Below are 24,875 nucleotides of genomic sequence, written 5' to 3'. Positions count from 1 at the left end.
GTCTGGCCATGCGAGGTGGATCAGAGGTGCCCCCGTGGACAACAGTGTGGCGCGATACCTAGTGGGACTGCCCAGTGGTGGTGAGAGACGGTGGAGGCTGTGCGGTACTAATGGCTGTGGCCGGCATGTCGCCGTGGATGTGAGGTGGTCAGCAGCGCACCGGTGACTGCATGTGGGAGCAACTGCGTACGGTGGGTGAATGATGGCGGCGAGAGCAGGAAAGAAGTCTACACAAGGTGCAAGGAGGCTCGACTGGTGCCGCTGCCCCGAATGGCCTTCCATGGTGGTGGTCCTGGAAGTGTCGGGTTGGTACATGCAACAGTAGGGATAGGTTGCTCCAGATGAAAGCCTTCGCTAGCAGCCTTGCTGGTGACGATGGCGGCCGCACCCTTGGGCATTGTTCCCCCCGTTGGGGCGTCATCTTGGAGCTCCATTTCTATTGCATGGGATGTCTAAGTGAAAACCCTATCCAATTTTAGATGAGCGGCGGCGGCAGTGCTACCGTCGTCGTCCCCTCCTTTGGAGGCGTCGTCTCTTACTAGTGACGACGGTTCCTGGGAGGTCTCTTTCGTTAGCAGTGCAAGGCAGCATGGTGCTGGTTGGTGAGCTTCATGGGGTTGCTAAGCTCGTATGGTGGCGTTCGCAACTCTGGTGGCGGTAAGGGATTGTCACACCACCTTGTCGATGTGGTTGCTAGCAGCGGACCGTGACAGCCGGTATAGGATTATTTGAACACCGAGGACAGTGATTTTAGATTACTCTTTTGATAATTGGAACCAGGAAGAATCTTTATGGTGATTTCGCCAGTCTCAAGTTAAGAAGACTAGAATTTCGTAAACAGTCATAGGTGTAGCCCTGTTTAGTTCTCCACTCAAAATTTTTTCCCCATCACATCAAAGAGAATCTTACATGCATGAAGTATTAAATATAGAAGAAAAAATAACTTACTACATGGATGGGCTGTAAATTGCAAGACGAATTTAATGAGTCTACTTAATTCATAATTTGCAACACAGATGCTACAATAATCATCTGCTAATTATTAATTAATTACTCTCATTAGATTCATCTCACAATTTCTAGGCGAGATCTGTAATTAGTTTTATTATTATTCTATATTTACCACTCCTAAATGGTAATATTCTCTTCGCAAAAAAAAATCCAAAATTTTTCAGGAACTAAGTACGCTCTTAGATTCCTGCAATGGTGAATTCTGATTTAAAATCCAAATTCCTTTGCACAGTTAATGAAAAAAAAGGACACATGGACAATGGTGTCTGTAGTCTTTCAACTCATCAACTGTATGTGAGAAAACAAGGCAAAAGTTCCAAAAGAAAAAAAAACTATTCTGCCACAGGAATCTGTGCAGTTTCTTCAATCAGAAGAAAATGAAAAGAAAACGGAGCAAAAAGAAAGCTGCATTTTCTTCCTACTGTACCGCTGTGTGTTTCCTATGTACTGACCATTGAGCCAGTGCGCAACGATTATGTGCAGCAATACGTCATGAGAGCACCGTCTTGAGCTTGTAGTTCTTAGCGAAGCTGCTGTACACGACGAAATTGAGCGTGCACATGGCGGCCATGGTCCAGAAGTAGTCGAGGTGTCCCTGATTGAGGTCGTCGCAGATCCACCCGGGACTGTCCGCCGTGGTCGTGAACGCCGCCACGATGGCGTAGATGAATGAGCTCAGGTAGCTCCCCAGCGCGATGGTGAGCAGCGCCAGTGACGTGCACGTGCTCTTCATGGTGTCCGGCGCCTCGGCGTAGAAGAATTCCAGCTGGGCGATGTAGCAGAACACCTCCGCGCCGGCGAGGAAGAAGTACTGCGGGATCTGCCACGCGATGGTGATCTGCTCGCCGCGTGCCGCGCTGTCGAGCCGCTTCATCTCCACGAGCGCCGAGACCGCCACGGCCAGAGCCATGAGGAGCCGGCCGGCGCCCATGCGCTGCAGTTGCGACGGCTCGCCGTCGCCATTAGAAGATAAGCTCCTCACAGCCGGCGCGATTACCTTGCTGTAGAGCAGCACCCATGTCAGGACGCAGGTCACCTCGAACGAGCCCATCGACGCCGCCGGCACGGACACCGACAGGATGGACATGTTCATGACGCTGCCCTGCTGGATGAAGGTGGTGTTCATCTGCGCGTACGCCGAGGACATGATGATGCTGGTGGCCCAGATGGGCAGGAGCCGCAGAAAGATCTTGAGTTCCTCCACTTGCGTCACGGTGCAGAGCTTCCACGACGATCCGGCCTCCTCGGTTACCTCCTCAAAGTCCGACTCTGTGATGATGGCCGCCTTGTCGAGGAATGAGAACTCACCGGTGTGCTCGATCTTGGGCTGGGCGTCCACCTTGTCGCTGACCTCGTAGAGCATACCTGCATCGGCGGGCACCTTGAGGGTGATCTTCCGGCAGGCGGCAACGATGACCTGGCTTAGACGCTTGAGCGGCGTGCCGGTGGGCATGCGGCGCTTGTACATGGGCGTGGCGAGCACGAAGGCACCGAAGGCGAGCGCGATGCAAGCGGTGGAGATGCCGAAGCCGAGGCCCCAGCTGACGTTGTTCTGGATCCACACGATGAACAGGCCGGAGACGATCGGGCCGAAGTCGACGCAGCGGTAGAACCAGCTGAAGAAGGACCCCTTGCTCTCCCGGTCGGTCGCGTTGTCGTCATCGAACTGCTCCGCGCCGAACGGCAGCAGCGACGACCGCACCCCGCCGCTCCCGATCGCGACGAGGTACAGCCCCACGAACGCCACGGTCTGGGCACCGAACACCGAGGAGCCGCCCAGCACCGCAGCCGTTTTCAGGAACGCCGAGAAGGTCACGAACATCATCCCCTGCAGATGGTCACGAACATATAGGTTAATTAGCATTGTCCCCGTGAACGATCAATGATCATGACCTGAAATGAATGAGCTACGTACAAGAAGGTAGACGGCGAGGGAGACGAGGATGGTGTTGTAGTTGCCCAAGAAGGTGTCGGCGATGATGGCGCCGAAGATCGGGGTGAGGTAGCTGGTGCCGAACCATGTCGTGACTTTGGAGGCGCTGGCCAGGTTGCCGCTATGGAGGACGGTCTCCAGGTACACGACCAGGTTCGACGAGATGCCACTGAACGCTGTGCTCTCCAGGCACTCGAACCCTGCACACAGCGGCGGCACCATCCAGCGATCAGTACAAGCTCAAACATAATTTTTCCGTGCTGTGTGTTGTTTTCTCTCTTTGGTAAATGTTGTACAAAAATGAAAGCTAGCATCCTGCGCTCTTGCACATTTTGTTTTCAGGAAAAAAAAACTTTGGAACAGAGAGGTCTGCTCACCAAGAACAACCGCTGGTGCCTTGCTGCCGCTGCGTTTTTTATCCTTGAGGAGCGGCACTTGCAGGCTATCGCCCTCAGCCTTTGGCCCGTGGCTCTGCAGTGGAGAAAAATTGCTCAAATTGGCAACAACAAATGGAATATGCATACCAAAAAGGTCGTGAGAAACGGTGCATCAGCGCTTGTGCTTTCTAAAGAGGAAAGAAAGACTATTTCTGGAAGCTTCTGTAGAAACCTCGTGCGCAAAACTTAAGATTAATGTGTCCAGCTAGCATGTTTAATGGCGTGCAGCCAAGCACCAACTCCCCGTATGGCCGTATCCTCGTCGCAACTGCCCTCTTCCTTGAGAAATGTTGCATTCGGCGTCAGTGTCCGTCAGCATCGCGGCATGGCGACATACATGGCGTCATGAGCCTATCCCAGATGGAGCAGCAAAAATGGAAACTAATTTCTTCTTTTTTTTCTTGTTTGCGAAAGATGGAAAGCAATTTCCAACACCAAGAAGTAATTTTTTCCCCCGTTGACGGATGCAGAAGCATACTCGCTCCATTTTAGCGACGACGAAATCGCATGAACAATGCTAACAGAAGTTAAAACAGCCAATGCCGAAACGAGTTGACGGATCGCGCACGCGGCAGGCATGAGACTGTGAGAGCGAGCGAAAGAGAAGAGATTCCTCGGCCGTTACCTCGGGCAGCAGCGGCGCGCGCTCGCCCCTCTCCATGGCGTCCCCAGCGTCCATCTCGGTGGCGATCGGGAGGTCTGCGAGCGGAGCCGGAGCGCGAGGTGGTTCTGGCCTTCTGGGTAATGCGAGCCAGCGAAGAGAGAGCTGCGGCTGTACTCGCTTGGGCGCTTCTGCACGGAGATTGTGGTGGTGGTGGCCCCAAGCTGCGAGGACGGCCTGTTCGCTTGTCTTTTCCCAACTTATTTCGGTTTGTTTTGGCTTATTTCATCTCACATGATACTATTAAATCAGTCGAAATCTGCCGGCTTTTCCACCAGACGAACAGCCCCATAGGGATGAAAGCGGTCGGGAAAATCTTCTAACCACTTCTGTTACTGTATTTTTTACACGGGAACGGGAAAGCGAAATCGGAATTACGGGATGCCGGAAACGATACAATCCGATCGGAAATATGTCGGTAACGGTCGGGAACCGATAATTTTATCCGGGAATATAAACGTACATAACCACTTCAATCATTCAATTTAGAACGAGGAGTATATAGACAGTAAGACCAATAGTATCATAAATAAGTATATATAACATCAGTACATTATTCAATTTAAAAGAAAACCTGCCAGGTTTCCAGCAGCTCAGATTTGCTTACAGCCCACCCCAGCCCATTGAGCAAGCGCTCCTACCAGGCAAGCACCAGCAAGCGCTCCTACTAAGCAAACACCTCTCAAGTTTAGTGCCACCTCGTTTAGACAACCAGGGTGGGTGGAGCGGATGCACTATATACCAGGCACCCGGTTGCTACAAAGCCACAAAGGCACGGACAAGTGGAGACGGGAGAGCGCTCAATATGCACGTGAGCTGCTTGGGTTGTGAATGTTTAAACTAAAATAAAAATACGGGAGTTATACGGGAAAATTCCTGTTTAAATACAGAAACCGTGGATCCGGTCGGGAATTCATCCCAACTGATTCCGCTCCTGTTCCTGTCCAAATTTTCCTCTTTTAATATGGTAATCGAAAATATGATATACGATCGATAAAATATGTTATACGGTGTCGGTCGGGACGGGATATTCCTGTCCTGTTTTCATCCCTACTTGTATAGAAAGCGCCCGGCGCCCGCACGCACTCACGGTCACGCGATAGGTGGGTGAGCCGAGCCGGAGTGAGGGGATCGGTTATGCGTCGCCGTCGCCGCACGTAAAATGATACTCCCCGCGCGCGCGCCCATCGCCGTCGCCACGAACAGGGGCCAACACGCCAGCGTCGGCAGGAGCTCTTTCTTGCGTTGCTTCCCCAACTGCTACCGCTGCTGGTGACCCGGCCGGGTAGAATGGTCGCGGCCTCGCCGCCGGAAGTTTCAGCGCAGTAGGTGGTGGACGGGGGAGGTGGCCGCAGCTGAGCAGCAGGGCTCGCGGCTGTTGCGGTTGCACTGCGGTCTGCGGGGCCGCAGGCCGCAGCGTCCGGTCTCCGGTCAGCCGCCGCGACGGCCGGAACGGAGTGGGCGCCATGTCGGATTTGTCTCGGTGCCTTTTCTTTTTGGTTCACTGCAGGCACGTGGTGTTTTTGCTCAGGGGATTGGAAGTTGGTGGATTGAGCTTGTGGCTGTTGAGGTACTCCGGTAGGGGCCAAAGCGCGGGTGAAGTAATTGCCATTGCGGCAGAACCGGGGTCAAACGTGTCGCCGGATGTGGTCGACGCGAACGCGAGGACGCGACTGCGACTTGTGATGGGTGTATGATCCACTTGATTTTCCGTTTGGCACGTGAGTTCCAGGATTCCACACACACTTTGAGTATCCTTGACACTTTAGCAGCCGGTTTAGCCTTCTATGATAAGCACACTACTACAAAATAGTCCAGCCGCACTCTGCAGTTCGATTCCATATAGACATAGTCCAGCCGCCGCCAGGCAAAAGGACGGAGGACAGTCAGAAAATGAAAGTGAAAACTCACGCTCGTCAGAAAATGAAAATCGTAGCCACCAAATACAAGTGGTTCTTGGAGAAAGGTAAAAGGCACAGCCTTGCATCCGTGGGCCATCAAGTGGATCTCGATTCATGAGGTAGTACAGTCCTGCTGTACTGAGGTTTTTTTTTTATAAAATGCTTGAGAGGTCCATCAATTTTGAAATTGCATTTCTAGATCCATAAAGCTATAAATTGTGACATTTAGATCCACAAACTCTAAAAGTCAATTCCTAGATCCATAAACTTATAATGTGTGTCACCTAGATTCATACCCTTGTACCTAGCCTTCATCATTGATATTGCACCAAGATGGATCTACACGGTGCCCACACATTGCTGGAGTTTCGCTATAAGGGTGAAATTTTAAACCCGGATTTCAAATCTAGAGCATTGGGAGAGGAGAGATGAAGGATGAAAAAATTATTTTGGAGGTTATTATGGACAAGTATTAGGACTCAAATGGGGGCTTACAGACCGCCGTTGGTGAGTTCCAGATCTTGATTTAGATATGACTCCGTAATATGGGTGGAGAGCACGGGGTGATGACTTGGGAAAGGTGGAGGATGTCATCACAGAAAAAGGACTCAACATGTGTACGGTGGTAGAGGATATTATATCCTCCGTGACGGGGGTGGTCCGATATTGAAGCGTTCCCTCATAAGAGAGGATTTAAAAGTGATACAATATCAGTCCCAAGAGGCTGATAACACTTTTATTACATCATATGGTATATCACCGTACAACTCTATACGGAAGTGGGTAGTGAAGCGCCACTATCGCGAGGATAACAACTAACACACACACAACGATATTAACTACGAAGAGGGGGTGTGACATCCCGGAAAATTCACCAAAATAAATTACTCGCTACAAATAATTTTTAAAATCTTTTTCGTTGTTGAGCTTAATCATTCCTAAATCTTTTTCCGTCCGAACTCCTAATGTCCCGAAATTTTCCCGGCGATCCGTTGTCCCGACACCGGTACCAATCCCTGTCCCATCTCTCTTTTTCTCGTTCCGCGTGCATGTCGTCGACCGGCTGAGCGTCGCAGCGCGCGCGTGGCCGACCGCCGTCGCGAATCGCGCCGGCAGCTCTCTCTTTCCCTTTCTCCCTTGTCTTTTCTTTTTTTTTCCTTTTTTCTTTCTCTCTTTTCTTTTTCTCCTCATTCCTTTTTCTTCCTTCTCCCTCCTCCTCCTTCCTCCCAAACACGGCACGAGCAGGGCCGCTCGGCGCCGGCCATCGCCCCACCAGCGCCCCCCCCCTCTGCCTACCCTCCAGCCCCCCCCCCCACTTGCGCTGCCTGCTCGCCATCCATAACCTGCACCGCCGTACCCCGTAGCCGCCTCGACGCCCGCGCAGCATAGCGCCGCCGGCCGCTCCACGCCGAGCAGAGCACCACCAGCCACCGCCCCCACCCCCCAGCGCCGCACTTCCCCTAGGCCGCCTTCCCCGCTACGCGCCACTGCCCACCCGTCGCGTCGCCTGCGAGCCGTCACCTCCGCGCCACCGAGCCGCCCCCACCGCTATTAATGGCCGCGCTGAGCTGCCCCGCCGGCCACTGCGACCCCCTCTCCTCCATGCCTCACCCCGCCTATAAATAGGGGCTCCGCGTTGCCCTCGACCTCCACGGCCACCGCTACCCCCCAGCCCCCCTCCTCTGCTCCTCAAGCGTCGTCGCCACGAGCCCCTGCGCCGGCCGCCGCCCGCTCCTGTGGACGCGCCTCCACGTGCGACCATGGCATGAGGTGAGGCCGAGATCGAGTTCCCCGCGGCCCCCTCCTCCTTTTGCCCTTCTCCGTGACCGCCACCACGCCCCAGGCCGCCAGGAATCAGGCCCCCGGCGCCCCTGTCCTCCCCTCCTCTGTTCCTGTCAAGAGGTAGAAGAAGGAGAGGGCAAATTACCCAAAAACCCCCTCCCTTCCTCTCTATTCCTTTAAGAACCCCCCCCCCCTCTTATGTTCTTTTCCAAATAAACCCGCCATGTTTCCCCTATTTAAGAAATAACCCCTCCACTATATAAACATAATTTCAAATAGGTCCCTTTTCCTTTCCAGAATGTTCCGGATATTTTTAGAAATTCCAATCAAGTCCCTGCCATCGCAAAAATAATTACAAAGAGGCCCTCTCTTATCTCTTTTAACGAATAAGCCCATCCACTATATAAAATATTTATGAGTAGGTCCCTGCCTAATTTCCAGAGTAGCCCGAACCTTTTCCAAAATTCTATTCAAGTCCTACCACTCCCAGAAATAATTACAAATAGGCCCCCGGATCCTTATTTAGCCCCTAAACCCCTCTTCGGCCTATCATTTCATGCGCCAAAAATCTTCTGTTTGCCCCGAAACTTTACCACGCCATTTCTAACATAATTTCGGCCATGCCATTAATAAATCTCCCAAAACTATTCTTTCTACCATCGTTTCTTAAGTTATTCCTGATTCGAGCTCAACGATAAAATGCTTCTTTTTATTTATTGTGTGTTTGTTTGTGTGCGCCGTAGATCACGGAGTGACCGAGGAAGAACCCGTCAACGAGCAGTACCACGAGCAGGTGTCCGACGACCAGTACCGCAAGCCTGAACCCGAAGGACAGTACTTCGATCAGGACTTCCCGGAAGGCTTTGTGAATGGTAAGTCCAATTCCATCCTTTGACCTGCATATTTAACCCAGTTTTTCAAACACAACCTATCGGCCTGTTTTACATAATTGCATATAATTTACTACTAAAACCCTTTGGATAGCCACCCCTTGATTGATATGATTATTCCTTCATGACCTAGGTTAATATCTAAATATGATTCATTCTATTTAGATATTAATCACTGCTAGATATGCTTAGGACTTGGTTACTCTACTATACTTCAAAAATGATTACAATGAGTTTTTCAAAAGGAAAATGTGTGAGTGTGTACAAAGGGAGAGGTGGGATATTTGAGAAATTAAAGAAAAGAATGTTAAGATGGGATGGATGAATGGCATTCCCTGTGTGGATTGTCATATGTTGGAGGCTCGTACCGATGTGGTTGAGCAAGAAGGTTGGGAGATATCCATCTTGTCACAATTAAGGACCGAGTTGATGTGTCATCTTGCCTAACTCAACTATCGTGCAAACCACTCGACCGTTGTGTGTGGCAACGGCTTAGCATAAACTCCACTAGTTAGTCTGATAGCCATTAGGAGAGCTGAGAGCAACGGGTAACCAAGGAGAAGGGATAAGGTCGTGGTGACTTATGCCCCGGTTAAACCTCAGTGTTAGGTCAATGGCCCCTTGGTGGAGTCCGTGTTGGCTAGCCAGGTCTAGCTAAGGTGGGTAATGGCTTTGATGGGATCTGCACAGACACTAAGGTGATCGTGTTGTGGTACCCCACTTGTGGGTAAAGTTGCACACCTCTACAGAGTGTAGAACCTATTTGAATAGCCGTGCTCACGGTATTGAGCGGGTTACGGTTTGGTCACATAACTAGCTTCTGGAATGGATGGTTCCATGGCGTGAATTGTTTTTGGAAGGTGTCCGGCAGATGTGCCGTGAGCTACTGCGGATGAGGAGTCCAGTAGCACTTAAAACTTGAATCCTTTGTGTAGGGTCAACCCCACTGATTACTCGGTTACTAAAGAATTACTTTGGGAAAACTCTTTTCAGAAACAAACCCTTGCATGTGTAAAAATCTAGCTTTACTGCAAATAAACCTCAGCCTTATCCTTGATTTAACCTGCGCATATCTGTGTTACCCCCTCCGTGGATGGGGTTGGACTTGTTTAGTACTTTTGTACTCACCCGATACATATTTGTGGTTTTTCTTCAGAAGAAGATCCGGACTTTGCTGTTGAAGACGTCGAGTAGAGGTTGCGTCTGAACCCCAACTTTGCCTGTGGTGTTGGCCCTCTGCAAGATGCTTCTGCTAGCGCGTTACTCTGAGCCCGAGCTGGATCCCATGTGGGTCGTGCTTTGGTGTATCACCGTAGCTATTTTATTACTGATTATCGTTTGTATCGAGTGTCCGCCTCCTCGGAGGTTTGTACGGTAATGTACCATTTGATGTAATAAATGTGTATCAGCCTCCTGGGACTGATATTTATATCACATTTAATTCACCTCTTATGAGGGGACGCTTCAGGGGGTCATTAGAGTCTTGCGCCATATGGAACTTCCTGCGGGTGACCCTATCCACAGGCAAAGTTGGGTGCAGGATGGAACCTCTACTCAACGTCTTCGGGAACGAAGTCTGGATCTTCGTCTATAAAAATTAAGAATGTGGTGAGTACAAACGTACTCAGCAAGTCCAACCACACCCACGGAGGGGTATAAACAGAATATAATGCACATGGTAAATCAAGGATAAGGCTAGGGTTTAATTTGCGGGAAGCTAATTTTTATGCAGGGGTTCATTTGAAAGAAAGGATTTTCAAAGCAAGTTTTCTTGTACCGAGTAACACGTAGTGTTGATCCACACAGGATCCAAGTTTTAAGTTGCTACCAGACTCCTCATCCGCCGTAGCACACGGCACAACCGCCGAACACTTTTCCAAAACCACTCACGCCAACCCGTCCATACCCAGAAGAAACACTAGTTATGTGACCACACCGTAACTCGCCCAATACCGTGGGCACGGCTATTCGAATAGATTTTAACTCTGCAGAGGTGTGCAACTTTACTCACAAGCGGGGTACCACAACTCGATCACCTTAGTGTCGGTGCAGATCCCAACAAAGCCATTACCCACCTTAGCTAGACCCGACTAGCCATCACGGGATTCACCAAGGGGCCATTGACCAATCACTGAGGTTTAACTAGGGCATAAGTCACATAGAGCTAATCCCTTCTCCTTGATCGCTCATTGCTCTCAGCTCTCCTGATGGCCATCAGACTAACTAGTGGGATTTATGCTAAGCTGTTGCCCATACAATGGTCGAGTGGTTTGCACGATCGTGGAGTTAGGTGAGATGACACACCAAGTCGGTCCTTAATTGTGACAAGATGGATATCTCCCTTCCTTGCTCAACCACACAGGTACGAGCACACCATTTGGCAATTCACACAGAAGTGCCATCCATCCCGTCTTAAACCCATCTTTCGAAAATTCCACATTTTCCCTTCCCGCACACACTCACACATTTTCTTTATAAAACAAGTTGTACCGTGTTTAAGGTCCTAAGCGTTCTAGCAGCAATTAACATCCAAATAGAATAAATCATATTCAGACATTAATCTAGGTGGTCAAGGAATGGTTATAACAAATCAAGGGGTGGCTATCCAACCATGTTTTCAGCAGGCAAAACATATGCAATTTTATAAAATAGGCCAATAGGTTGTGTTTATAAAATTGGGACAAAATATGCATCAAAGGATGGAATTTAACTTGCCGTCCTCAAAGCCTTCCAGGAAGTCCTGATCGAGGTACTGTCCTTCGGGTTCGGGGTCGCGGTATTGGTCCTCGTTCACTTGCTCATAGTACTGCTCATTGACGGGTCCTCTCTCGTTCACACCGTGATCTACGACGCACACAAACAAGCACACAATCAATAAAAAGAAATAAAAGTTTTATCGCTGAGCTCGATTCGGAAACAATTAAGATATGAGGATAGGAGTAATATTTTTGGGTGGTTTCCTGATGACATGGCCAAAACTATGTTAGGAATGACGTGGTAAAGTTTCAGGTCGATCAGAGATTGTTTGGCGCATGAAATGATAGGTTACAGGGAGGTTTTAGGGTTAAACCGGGATCAAGGGCCTATTTGTAAATATTTATGAGAGGGCAAGGGCTTGATTGTAATTTTCATAAAGTATCAGGTTACTCTGAAAAGGACAGGGGCATAATAAGAATTATGTTTATATGATGGAGGGCTTATTTGTGAATAGGAAAATAGGAATGTCTCTTTTGTAAGAGTACTAGAGAGGTAGGAGGGTTCTTTAAAAATTAAAAGGAAATGCAGGGGCCTAAAGGCAAAATTGCCTTTCTTCCTCCCCTTCCCCTCGCTGGAAAACAGAGGAGCGGCGCGGGGTCGCCGGCGGTGGCCCTCGCCGGCGGCCTGGGCCTCGGGGGCGGCCAGGAGGAGGGGGTGAGAGGAGGCGATCCCCTGCCGTAGCTCGGCCGGAGATGGACCGTGGAGGCTTGGCCACGGCGACGGGCGACGGCGACCGTGGCGGTGCCACTGTGGAGCTTGGCGGCGGCCTGAAGCTGGGGGAAAAAGGGAAGGGAGGCTAGGGGATCCAATTGCGCCCCTTACCTTGGACAGAGGTGGAGCGAGGAGGCGGCTCCGCGGTGGCCGGCGGGGCTCGGCGGCTATGGTGGGCGGTGGCGGCGTTGGGAACTCGGGGAGGAGGCTAGAGGAGGCAGTCGACGTTGTGGTGGTGGGGAAGCGGCGTAGGGGCCTATTAATAGGCGTGGAAGGCGGTGGAGAGGAGGGAACCCGGCGGTGGCCAGCCGGCGGGCTCGGCGGAGCGCCATTAATGGCGTGGGGGCGGGCTGCTGTGCTTGTCGGCGTCGCGGAGCGGTGTGAGCGCCGAGGGCGTCGGCGTGCACGTGGAGGAGGGGGCCTACTACTGTGCTTGTCGCCGAGCTCTACTCGCGAGCAGCGGGGCTCAGGCAGCAAAGCAGCGGCGCTGTGCGGCCGGCGGGATTCACGGCTCGGGCGGCGAGGCGGCGATGCTGTGCCGAGCGGCGCGGCGAGCTCAGCATGACGGGATGGGTCGGGCAGCGGCGAGTGGTGCGGCGGGCATCCAAGCACGTGGAGCGCGTGGGGCGGTCGGGAGCTGGCGTGCACACTCGCGCGTGGACGGGGCAGGGAGCGGCGAGCGGCGCGGCCGGCGCGTTCAGCGCGTCGCCCATGCGCAGGGGCACGCGCGTGGGCAGTAGGCGCGTGCCACGCGTGGGGAGAGGGCAGCGGCGAGCTGCTTCAGCAGCGAGCGGGAGGGCATGGTCGGGGAGCTGGGGCCGGGCGTGCATGGGCTGGGAGCAGAGGAAGGAGAGAGGAGAAGGGAGGAGGAGGGAGAAAAGAAAAGGAAAAAGGAAAAGAAAAGAAAAAGGGGGGAAAGAGAAAAAGAGAGAGAGAAAGGGAGATCGCACCGGCGCCGATCGCGGCGACGGTCGTCCACGCGCGGCGGTCGGGTAACACGCAGCGCGTCGCGCGGAACGAGGAAATGGAAAAGATGGGACGATGATTGTAATCGGGTGTCGGGACGCCAAAAATTTCTGAGAAGAAATTAAGGGTTTAGGGATGATCGAGCTCAATGATGAAAAAGTTTTTGAAAAATATTTTTAGCGCGTGTTTTATTTTGGTAGATTTTCCGGGATGTCACAGATATGAATACACTACTACAATTCTGGATTTTGCAAGGCACTTCAAAATGGTCTCTGAGGCGTTCATACTGGTCGAACGCCTCTGTTAATGATGGCATTAACAGAGGCGGTATTTTTTTATTAACAGAGGCGTTTACGGAAACTGCCTCAGTAAATCAATTAACAGAGGTGCTCATGTGTAACATGGATGCCTCAGTTAATCGGGGTATTTTCAGAGGCGTTTATTCATAACAGCCCCGCCTCAGTTAAACAACCCAGCCCGTTCAAGCCCAACTCGGCCCGATAGAAACTCGATATATATATCCACACTTAGGGTTTTCACTCATTCCCTCCCTCTCTCTCCCACACAATGGCAGCCGTCTCACCTCTCCTCACCTCCCCTCCCTCTCTACCACGCTCTGCAGCCGGCCCACCTCCCCCTCTCCTCCCCACCCTCCCTCTCCCTCCCAAGCGCCGGTGGCGGGCCCAAGATCCGCGACCGGCCGACGGAGGCCGCGCGCGGCGGGCGGCGGCGGCGGCCGCGCGTGGGCCTGGGGTGGCAGCGCGGCGACGGCCACGCGCGGACCTGGGGTGGCGGCACAGCGGGCGGCCACGCGCGGGCCGGGAGTGGCGGGCGGCGGCGATGGCCGCGCGCGGGCCTGGGTCGGTGGCGCAGCGGGCGGCCGGTGGCGGGCCGGGAGCGACAGCGCGGCGGTCGGCCGGCCGGCCGGCGGAAGCACGGCGGCGTCATCGGCACCTCATATGGGCTCGCTAGGCCTAGATGGGCTCGGCGGGTTCATCTTTTTTTATTTATTTTTATTGATTAACAGAGGCATGCACAAAAACACCTCTGAAAATGTTGTATTTACACTGACTATAGCTCTGAGGCGTTTCTAAAAAATGCCTCTGAAATTAAAAAATGCACGCCTCTGAAAATGAAAAATGTAGTAGTGATATATGATGGCACGCGGCAGATGTTGTGGCAAAAAATCTCATGAAGACGTTAGACTCGGGTCAACCCCGAGTGGTCCTTAGTGAGGGCTTGAATGACATTTAGCGATATTGGGGCGACCATTAGGGGCATGTCTGTGGCCACACGACTGCTCATGGATGAAGTTCATGAACAAAAAAAAAGCACTTTTAGGGTTTATGATCTAAGTGACACAAATTACAAGTTTATGGACCAAAAAATATACTTTTAAAGTTATGGACCTATGTTTTAAAAGCTTATTGACCTAAGTAACACAAATTACAAGTTGATGGACCTAAAAATACACTTTTGAAATTTGTTGATCTAAATGAAAGTTGGTGAACCTACCTCTGGTTCATTTTACCTTTTTTTGAAATAGGAGTAAGTTCTATCTTGTTGTGAGGAGAGGGAACCGAGGTCATTCCTAGATGAACACTACACAATTAGAAAAACAAATTAAAATGACTAAGGGCAGCTCTAGTGTAGTAGTCGAACCATGTCAGACACAAAAGTCGAACACTAGCAGCGTTCAATTTCTCTAGTGTGGACATCGCTGATAGGGCCCATGTATAGAGCTCCGTGCCACCATTTCTCTCCCGCATGCATGGGCAGGTGTACAAAGCAAACAGACATCTGCCGACGATAGTATTATTTAATTCATCTTGGTTCGACGCTTCCCCAAGATGCGCTTTCTCTTCTGACAACCATGGTTCGATGTCTCTAGTGTTTATGGTGGAATGGTATGAAGGGGGATATCGCTCAATTCGTCGCTCATTGTGATGTGTGCAAAAGGGTTAAGGCAGAGCATCAGAAGCCCAGTGGATTACTCCAGCCGTTGCCAATCCCAGTATGGAAGTGGGATGTAGTATGGATTTTATCACCGATCTACCAAGAACCCAGAGTGGTCATGACTCAGTTTGGGTGATTGTTGACCGACTCACTAAAGTGGCACACTTCATCCCAGTGCGTACCACTTATGGAGGTGATAAATTAGCCAAGTTATATATTGAGCATATTGTGAAGTTGCATGGAGTACCTAAGAGGATTGTGTCAGATAGAGGCACCTAGTTCACTTCGAGATTCTGGAGTAGGTTACATGAAGCACTTGGTACAAAGTTGGACTTCAGTTCAGCCTATCATCCTCAGACTGATGGCCAGACCGAAAGAGTTAATCAGATCCTTGAAGACATGATAAGAGCCTGTGTTCTTACTTATGGTAAAAATTGGGAAGACAGTTTGGCATATGCAGAGTTCTCTTACAACAACAGCTACCAGTCAAGCTTAAAGATGTCGCCGTTTGAAGCCCTCTACGAGAGGAAGTGTCGCACACCTCTCATGTGGACCGAAGTCGGTGACCGCATTATTGAGGGCCCAGATTTTATTAAAGAAGCAGAAGACAAGATAGCAGAAATCAGAGAGAATCTAAAGGCAGCTCAATCCCGCCAGAAAAGTTATGCCGATAAAAGAAGACGTACTCTCAGCTTCGAAGTTGGAGACTTTGTGTACCTTAATGTTTCCCCAATTCGCGGCACACGCAGATTCCAGGTACGAGGAAAGTTGGCTCCACGTTACATTGGACCTTTCCCAATTATCAAGAAAGTGGGAGCGGTAGCCTATAAGCTTCAGTTGCCAGCAGAGATGTCAGATGTACACGATGTATTCCATGTGTCCCAACTCAGAAAGTGCCTGCGAGTACCAGAAGAACAAGTGGCCCCAGAGACAATCGACCTGCAGGATGATCTCAGATATCAAGAGGTACTAGTAAAAATTCTGGACACTGTCACGCGAAGAACCCGCAACTCAGAAGTCAGGATTTGCCGAGTTCAGTGGAGCAGGCATTCGGAAGCAGAAGCAACTTGGGAGAGAGAAGACGCACTACGAGCCGAGTTTCCCAGTCTCTTTAGTGGTGAAGCTGAATCTCGGGGACGAGATTCAACGTAAGTGGGGTAGGTTTGTAACATCCCAGTTTTCATCACGATTAAGGGGGAGTGTTAAAATATATAATGCAAACTCCTAGAAGGTTCTATAAAAATAAGGATAAACCATGGCATAATTTTGTTCACCATGACAAGGTTTTAAAATGTTCCACAAGAATCATAAGAAGACATGAAGTTTGGATATTTTCTTGTCATGGTAAAATTTAGAATTTTCTAGAAATAGATATTTGTAGGGAACTTAGATATTTATAGGGAACTTCCTAGAGTGTGACATATGTCACTCATCCAAGAGGGTATGAGTGCCTATATAAGGAGGGTGTCACCCTTTGCCACGCCATACTACTCCACTCCATCCCACACACATCCAAGGGCATGGTAGAAGTGAGCATAGGTAGAGTGTGCTAGGTTAGCCACCACAAGGTGTGTTCCTTCGTAACTTTGTTGCTCCAATAAGATAAGCGTCTTTATAAGTGTTAGTCTCCCGGTTAAGCTTAGCACTCAGTGTATAAGTCGTGATCCATCGAAGGTTGGCTCTGCCACCCGGGATCACAAAAGGGTCTGGGTTTCATCGAAGGTTGGCTCTGCAACCCGGAAGCGAGATTCATCTGTTGGTAGGCTCTGCCTCTCGGAAGCAAAAGGCGGCTCTGCCGTCAAAAGGACCCGGTACACTAAGTAACTAGAAGCTGACCGACTCTGAAGTGAGTTGGTGTAGATCCTCAACTTAGTAGGGCCACCTCAATTTCCAACAATCACTAAAATAAAACTTATGTTGCAATTAAACTAGTAACGTAAAATAATACTAACATTATACGAGGTATTACATAACTACTAGGTAAACTATTTTATACTCTTGCCTTGCGTTAGTACATTCGTTCCCTCCAGTAACCAGCATACGCATGCTTGCACCTACGATAAAAATCATCTCGTCTCTTTCCATAAAAGCCTCTCGAGTCACCGTACCATGCCATAATTCCCAGACAATCATGACAGCGCCTACCTCCTTTGCCATAACTTCATCATTCCCTGGAAGCCACAGAGTACCCACACCATTGACCTTGAAATGACCCGTCATGGCAGCACCCACCTCGCTAAAAATTGGGGTCGCCACGCACAGTGCCGGACGAGATATTTTATCCGCCGCGCGAACCGCCTCACCTATTCTATAAAAGAAGCCGACGCCCCCTCCCTACCGTCCTCACCCGTGCTCGCTCTCGCTCACGCACGCACGACACGCCGGCCCCACGACAGGACCGCGCACTGCCGCCGGCACCACGCCGTGCCGCCCACTCCCACGTCCCCACCTCGCCCACGCCGCTGCAGCGCCCTCGCCAGCTTTGCCGCCTCGGCGCTCGCGCCTTCAGTGCTGCCACTATTCGCGTTGACGACGAGCTACCGCAGCCCACGCCGTCGCCCGTCCCTGCGCGACGCCGCTGCTGCTCTCCTCGCCTATAAAAGGAGCGAGGCCGTGACGAGCCCCGTCACCAGCCCAAGCACACCGAGCCGCTTCGCTCCGCTAGCTGAACCACTCCTCCCGAGCCCAGCTCACTCACGAGACGAAGCTCCAACAGTTGGCCCTCTTCCTCAAGCTGTTCCGCGCCAAGGTGAGATGGCAAGCATCTCCCCCGACCATTAACTCCACAACACTAATAAAGGCCCAAAACACCCACCAGGCCGTGAGCACTTAATCCAAATCATTCTACTAATCAATACTGTAAACTCAATATCTCCTTCATATCAACTCCTTTTCACGTAACTCTTTTTCCTTAACTCTCCTCAAATCATATACTATCTATTCCTCCTATTTTCATCTCCATTTGAGCTTATTTTATTGCTTGCTTGTGTTTGTTTGCCAGTTGTGCCGTTTTCGCCCGTAGATCACGGAGTGACCGAGGAGGAGCCTGCCAAGGAGCCAGAAGACCCGTACCACGAGCAGGAAGCCGCCGCCGACAACGCGTACACAAGCGAAGGCAAGTTTCATCGACCCCTACATGAGCGGTTGCATCCATGTGATGACGTTTAGCTGTAGCCTGGGTCTAGGATCGATTACATATACCAGTACTTGAGTGATTGAGTGTGCTCATGCATGCATCTGAGTAGTCATGCATATCCAGAGCTGAGAATAGGATACGAAGGGATCTGGCTGAGACCAGGGCAGCTGGGTATGCTGGAGCCGGCACTATCGTGGTGGTAGACTGGTAGGTGAGTGCTACCGTGGTGGTAGGCTCGAGTTGACATGTTGAGGGATGGTTGCTGCCCTGGTGAACCATAAGGACCGAGTTGTTTTGACATCTCACCTAGCTTACTTTAGTACGACCACAGGTTCCGGTGTGGGCCGGACTTAGCCTAATCCCACTAGTTAGCCTGACGGTCGCAGGGATGGTTTACGGGTATAGACCATTGGGGTCAGGGCCCGAGGGTTGGTGCGGCCGGGCTGGGGCGTGACCACGGCTGGGTGTCGGCTATGTCGGTTGTCCATTTGGGCAGTCAAGCGTGTGGGTACAGTGTACGACCTCTGCAGAGTGTATAATCCATTCGAATAGTCCGTGTCCACGGTATGGACAGGCTACGGTGTGGTCCTGACAACTAGTGAGCTACCTACTGTGGGTTGTGTCGGGAAGAGTTGCATACCATTAGTTGCATTATTAGTAGAATGTGCTTATTATGTGTCGTGCATGTCAGTCCCCTCCCGTAGGGTGAGGTGGAGCTTGCTGAGTACTTTTGTACTCACCCCTGTTGATTTTCCTCCAGAGGATCCTGACTTTGTGCCAAAAGACTACGAGTAGATCGTGTCCGCACCCAAGCTTTTCAAGTGGAGCCGTAATGGATGAAGAGCTAGTCCTACATGTCGTTATGCTAGTTGTTATCCTATGGTTGTTCTGTGTAGCTTTGTGTTGTCACTTCACTCCTCGTGTACGTGTTAAATAAAGCTCTGTATGACTCTGGACTCCACTTGATGTAACATGTATTGTGCCGAAGACTTAATTCGGTAAATAATACATGGTTTAGCCTTGATCTTCGGGTCGGGGTGCTTCAGGGGAGGGGTTGGAGGGAAGTAGTAGGTTGCTTGCGCACTTTGCAATCTTCTCAGGCGAAGACCTCCAATACAGTGAAGATAAACCATCAGGTCAAGTGATAAACAAACTGAGGGTTCTGCCCTTTCGTAGTCATATTGACTCCATCCGTCTTTTCCTCGCTCTCTCTATTTTTATCATAGAATCAGTGTCTGAAGATTAATTATCGCGTCTACTTGCGTGCTAAACTTTTTTTTACGTAAGTTGCGTGCTAAACTTAACGCGATCTTCTTTTTTCCCCTGATAATCGATCTTCCTAAAGCTGTGGCTAGCTACCATGCGTTGGCTCAGATACCACCGAAAGGCAGGGGCGGATAAAGGGGGTACCTCCCCAAAATCAATGAATCTCCCTCTAAGCCCTCTCTTAATTTTTAGGAAGAAATAATGAAGAAGAAGGGGAGATTAAATGGAAGAGAAAGGGAGGAAGAAGATGACAAGGGAGATGAGCCCCCTCTAATTGTGTTGGCTGGATTCGCCACTGCGGAAAGGATATGATTTCTTTCACGCTCAGCTCATGAAATCTTCTTCCAGCGAGTGATCCACACGATTTTAGAAAGAATCAAATTGTTTTCAACGCCCATTTTAATAGACACACGGATCCCTTCTGCAGTTCTGCGCCACGCTAGTTGTGCTGACAACTGAGGAAGTTGGTATGATGGATAAAGAGAAACGACCATTTCATCATGATCTCCCATGCAATCTGGTGACTTTCATATGTGGACAGATTGAAGAAAAACAAGTATCGATGGGAAGTATTGAACAAGTTGCAAAAGTTTGGTCATGTGTGAAGTTTACACCCTTCCAGAGTTCCAGTTCTTGAGCCCAGAATCCTCTGTATGGGAACAAGGAACGTGTGCCACAAGATTCGTAATGAATGTCTGTGTTGAATGGTGAAACCCGCCTGCTGTCCACGGGAGACTGCTGGTCGTCTCTTCTTATAAAGTGCATTATACTAGTGAAACAATGGTGATTTTGGCACATGCTGAATTAGGAGAATCTTCGTGTTTGATCACAGGACTATTCTGATTTTGAAGTTCTCGAGACATTTCAGCTCCAAAATATAACTACAATAAGCTAATATAAGAGGAGGACTACAACTGCGCATTCAGGTGCAAACTAAAGTTGTTCTTTTTTTGACAATTTCTTCCCTTTCTTTAATTTTTAAAAATTTATTTTTAATGCTTCTTCTGTTCTACAGTCATCAACATCTTGCTTGTTGGAAACCTTCTTTGGTTTGAAGCTTGCTTGAAGACATCAGAGAATTCGCAAACTGATACATAATCGTCTGTTTCCAGAATAGTTTACAGAGCATGCATGATGACTAAACTAATATCCGGCTTCGGCCACTTGGTTGGTACAACTAATACCTGACGAATGCTACTCACGTCTTACCAGAACCCAACTGTACCTAAATCCACTCTAAACAACATGCTCTCGACATTTTGACCAAGATATCATGCGTGAAAAGTTTGGTAGATAAGTAGGTGAATAAGATTAGAAGCCACAAATAGGCCTTACCAGAATCAGAAGAGAATACATAGATGAAATGCATCTCAGACTGCTATCTGGTTCATTGTGGACGGTTTGAGGATATGACTAACTCAATGTTCAACAACTTACAGCTGACAGAGTTATGTAGCACAATCACCTACTGCATGTTTCATTGTTTCTATGATTTAAATCGAACACGTGGAACGAAGAACATCCATCTCACACTTACAATACACAAGCATCAAAACCACCGAAAGGTTGAATTCAACTGGAGGCCAACAAATTCACCCATAATTTGCATGCTAAGGAAGAAAACGACTTAGCTTGTGCACAGGGGAAAAAAGGGGGCCATCCATACTTTCCATGCTTACAGCAAAGCAGTACATATGCAACAGAATTCTTCAGGCAAATGACTGCAAGAACCAAGTAGTAGTAGTAAAGGTACCCCTCATACAAGTTTGGTGCAATCCACCACCATCTTCCTCCAGCCGTAGTCAAAGCCGAAAGAATTATGATAACTTGTGAGCTTAGCAGATTCCATATAGGGCGAGCAGAGTAGCCAATATGCTTTGCCAGCAGTCAGGGACTCAGGGTAACGAAAGAGCCAAATGAATGCACTGCTACTGCTATGGTAATTGAGGAAACTTAATCCTAATATTCACCATTTGGACAGCTCTAGCCCGCGACAACCTACATGCCCGAGAATAGGAGTCTCCTGTAGTTCCTAGGTCATCAAGTTTTCAAGTTTGTCTTGCTCAAGGATGCAGACAACACTTTTAGGAGATCTGGCATGCAGATACAGTGGTTGAATGTCAGGCATCAAATTTCGATATGTTTGTGCTCTGAGGACAAAGCTTATAGCAGCAACTATAATGCATCATGTCAGGATATCATATCTAAGCCCCCCTTGCTTTCCTCTCCTAGGCTCACACCATAATTTTCTGCAGTGAATGCTGCCAAGTTGAGATTGCACTATCCATCTGTAATACTTTTTTCCTTGTGACTTGTCAAAAAATTTCCACAGTGAATGCCAGAAAACCCGATTTTAAACAGAAGAATCTAAGGGCAAAGATATACTGGCCAGAAAAAATGGAGAAAAGCTTCTGAGTATGAGTGGTAAAAGTGCACAAGGTCTGCCCACACTTGAGAGGCCTTAAAGGTGGCAGAGAAATGATATGGTGATGAACTGATGATAACGAAGCCATTCAATCGGCTGCCTGAAACTTGATTACAATCTCTATGATTCGGTAAGAGTTCTATGACACAACTGCGCAAAGATAGCTTGCATGACAAGTATGAGGAGGAAGATAGTTGTCGTCCTGCACCTTCCCCAGTAGAGTGCTAATTGCACCTAACATGGGCATAATAAAATTTATCCCAAGTACTGATTGCTGCCGCATTTCAAGCATTGTTGCCATGTTGGACAAGTGGATATAAATAACTAAGTTGGTCTAGATCTGAAAGAAAGAAGTTTCTTGCAAGAATTCAACGCCTGAAACATCACAATCAATAATCAAAGAAGTTTCTTGCAAGAATTCAACGCCTGAAACATCACAATCAATAATCACCTCACTTCCTTTTACGCACGAGTATGAAGACCAGAAATTATGGAGAAAACTCGCACATTAGACTTTTCAAAAACGTTGATCATTAAATCAGGTAAAGTACATATATACGACAGAAAACTAGCATATATGTTTCATCTGTTTTCAAAGGACTTCATGAAGTTACCTTCAGGGTGTAAGTTTTGTTCTGTAGTTTCAGCCTTTAAGAACGAAATATTCTTATAATATAAGCCTAGAAGTACTTATTTGCTCACTCAAAATGATTGTAGATAGCCTAAGCAATGTCTTTATTTTAATTGCTGCTAAAGAACCTAATGGTATCGTTGGCATGCCATCATACTGAATTAAAGCAGGGGCCTGATGCCATAGAAAACTCAATGGTTTTGCTCAATTACGTTCTGTAGTTTTAAGTCAAAGAAGAAAGACTTCCGACTGAAAGCTATACCTTTTTCTCCTTTCCGAAAAGATTTACATTAACTAGTAATTGGAACAAAGTAAAACAAAAAGGGTCAGGGTTCCCTTAATTAACCGGTCACCTATAGAATTAGAAGATCATATTTACATAAGCTTACAATAGAATACCGTGCACGTCGGCAACATCCAAAAACTGGCTTCTGCCTCGTGTGCTCAGCATCCACCGAAATGCCTTCTGTTCATACAAGGATGAAGGATACATACTTGATAAGATGAACAAATGCGTATCAAATAAAGCAGCAGGTAAGAGATGCCACCTCACAGAATTTCGCGGCTTGCCCGTCTGTCAGCTTGACGCAGATCTTTGCCTGTGATACTAAAAAGATTTTTTTTTCGAAAGATATACTAAAACGATCAATTGCCTCTTCAGCGCGAATCTGGGCACTGTGCAGCTCGGTGACTGGTGACAGTAACTCAGAAAGAACCGCCAGCTGCAACATCACTAGTGCTGAGTTGCAGTCTTGCAGACCGAGGGAGGTCATTCTACACCGCCGCTCCAGACTTCCATGGAGGGAAGCATCAGCTCCAGCCACAGATCGGCGGTTTTGTGGACTGTCTCCTTAAGGAGCGGGGCGGCAACAACACGCGGCAGCCTGTGCGTGGCGGCGTTGGGGCCTTGGGGGGCAGGAGATGGCTGTGGCTTGGATCGGGGCAGGAGAGGCTTGAGGGCGGTGGCGTGGTGCGGCGTGCCTGGCGGAGGAGCCGGCGGTGTGGCCGCCTCCGCCTGCTGCCGGCAGCCGCTGCGGCGCCACCGAGCAGTTAGTTGAGTGCGTTGGGCTCCGCGGGCCTGCAAAGCTGGCGGTTATTAAACTGGGCCGAAACAATTGGGCTTTGTTGGGCTTTCGTAATTGAGGAGATCGAACCCAGAAATAATGGTAGTTTATCGCCAGGGAGCTTAATACTTGACCTTCAACGAGCCTAAAGTATCAAAAAAAAACGAGCCTAAAAATGTATGTGTCAGACAAGTTTTCAAAATAAAACGTGGAACTTAATGGTTTTGCGTGATGGGAGCTTAATTTAAGATGTAACTTGGAAATGGGGCAATTCTTCAGATTATTTGGATTTTGCAGGTATTGACAGCCAAAATTGGCACCAACCGGTCTGATCGAGCGGTCTGACTGGTCGAGGCACTGTGACCTGTCCGGCAGGGACCGACCGGTCTGACCGGTCCAGGTAGAGTACGAGTACAACTAGGGTTTTTCATAGATTTAGATCTGTAAACAGGATTTTTTGCGGGACAAGTTCACCTCACCCTATAAATATAAAGGGTCACGGCCGATTGAGGGTATTCCCAATCGAATCAATCAAAATTTCGCATTACTTTTTGTCTCTCAAACCCTAGTCTTTTCCAACCCTAGATTGCTTTCTTCCTTCGTCTCTACGGTGTTTGAAGACGTTCTGAGTGGCTTGCCGACCTCAGAGCAACCCTAGCCGCGCAAGCTCCGACGGGGTCCCTCCCGAGCTCGCATTTCTAGGTCTTCGCGGTTCTCTGCTCCACACCGGTCAGACCGGTCTGCGGAACCGGTCAGACCGGTCCGCTAGGGCATCGCTGGTTCAGATCATTTTGACGATCTCCTGCGTATTCTAGCGCATTCGAGTGTGTTGGCGCGATTCTGTGTCAACACACTTTTTGGCGACTCCGCTGGGGACAGATTAATCTAGTTTTAAAACCGATCTAATCTACTCCTTGAAGAAGATGGGCTCTTCAGATATCAACAAGGAAAACATCATCACGGCAACAATGGAGGAGCTCACCGAAGAGGAGCGCAAGGCCTACCTTTCTGTGGAGGAGCACGTCAAGGCACAATTCTTGAAAGGCTTCAAGAAGGATCGTGGTGGCCTCGTCAAGAGGGTGGAGGAGTTCGTACTGTCGTCTCTCAAGTTTAGCAAGGATAAGATTGAAGAGATCCCCAATGTAAGCCTCTCTCCCTATGATATGTTTGATAGAATGTCATCCATAATGGATCAAAAGATTGTTGCTGCACAAGCTGCTGCGGGTGATATTTTGATTAAATTGAGTAGTGATGTTGATGCGCTTAAAGATAAACAACCCTTGTCAGATCCTAACTCATTAGAGCCGAGTTCGGCTACCCCTGAGTTCACATCTGAACCACTCTATGG

General features: G+C 49.3%; 1 protein-coding gene and 1 long non-coding RNA gene across 2 annotated transcripts; both read right to left on the bottom strand.

The window, feature by feature from the left end:
* Positions 1 to 1,249: 1,249 nt before the first annotated feature.
* LOC120656905 (protein NRT1/ PTR FAMILY 8.3-like) lies at positions 1,250 to 4,162 on the bottom strand. Its single transcript, XM_039935132.1, has 4 exons — positions 4,007 to 4,162; positions 3,322 to 3,415; positions 2,927 to 3,144; positions 1,250 to 2,839 (listed from the first exon to the last, which is right to left on the bottom strand). Exons 1-4 carry the CDS (start codon positions 4,058 to 4,060, stop codon positions 1,502 to 1,504), a joined length of 1,704 nt encoding a protein of 567 aa, XP_039791066.1. The 5' UTR covers positions 4,061 to 4,162; the 3' UTR covers positions 1,250 to 1,501.
* Positions 4,163 to 22,641: 18,479 nt separating this feature from the next.
* On the bottom strand, positions 22,642 to 23,522 carry LOC120656904. Its single transcript, XR_005668034.1, has 2 exons — positions 23,012 to 23,522; positions 22,642 to 22,929 (listed from the first exon to the last, which is right to left on the bottom strand). It is a non-coding gene; the product is annotated as an uncharacterized LOC120656904 (long non-coding RNA).
* Positions 23,523 to 24,875: the final 1,353 nt, after the last annotated feature.

The sequence above is a fragment of the Panicum virgatum genome, chromosome 1N, assembly GCF_016808335.1.
Source record: "Panicum virgatum strain AP13 chromosome 1N, P.virgatum_v5, whole genome shotgun sequence".
Classification (NCBI taxonomy): domain Eukaryota; kingdom Viridiplantae; phylum Streptophyta; class Magnoliopsida; order Poales; family Poaceae; genus Panicum; species Panicum virgatum.
The sequence above is the reverse complement of the archived record's forward strand: the minus strand, read 5'-3'. Positions and strand labels throughout refer to the sequence as shown.

What these genes read in the sequence shown, in the direction of transcription:
- LOC120656905 (XM_039935132.1), bottom strand. Translation starts at nt 4,060, where the DNA reads ATGGACGCTGGGGACGCCATGGAGAGGGGCGAGCGCGCGCCGCTGCTG. An exon ending in GCGCGCCGCTGCTGCCCGAG is followed by an intron (nt 3,416 to 4,006) that starts GTAACGGCCGAG and finishes TCTCCACTGCAG; the next exon opens with AGCCACGGGCCAAAGGCTGA. An exon ending in CCCTCGCCGTCTACCTTCTT is followed by an intron (nt 2,840 to 2,926) that starts GTACGTAGCTCA and finishes GACCATCTGCAG; the next exon opens with GGGATGATGTTCGTGACCTT.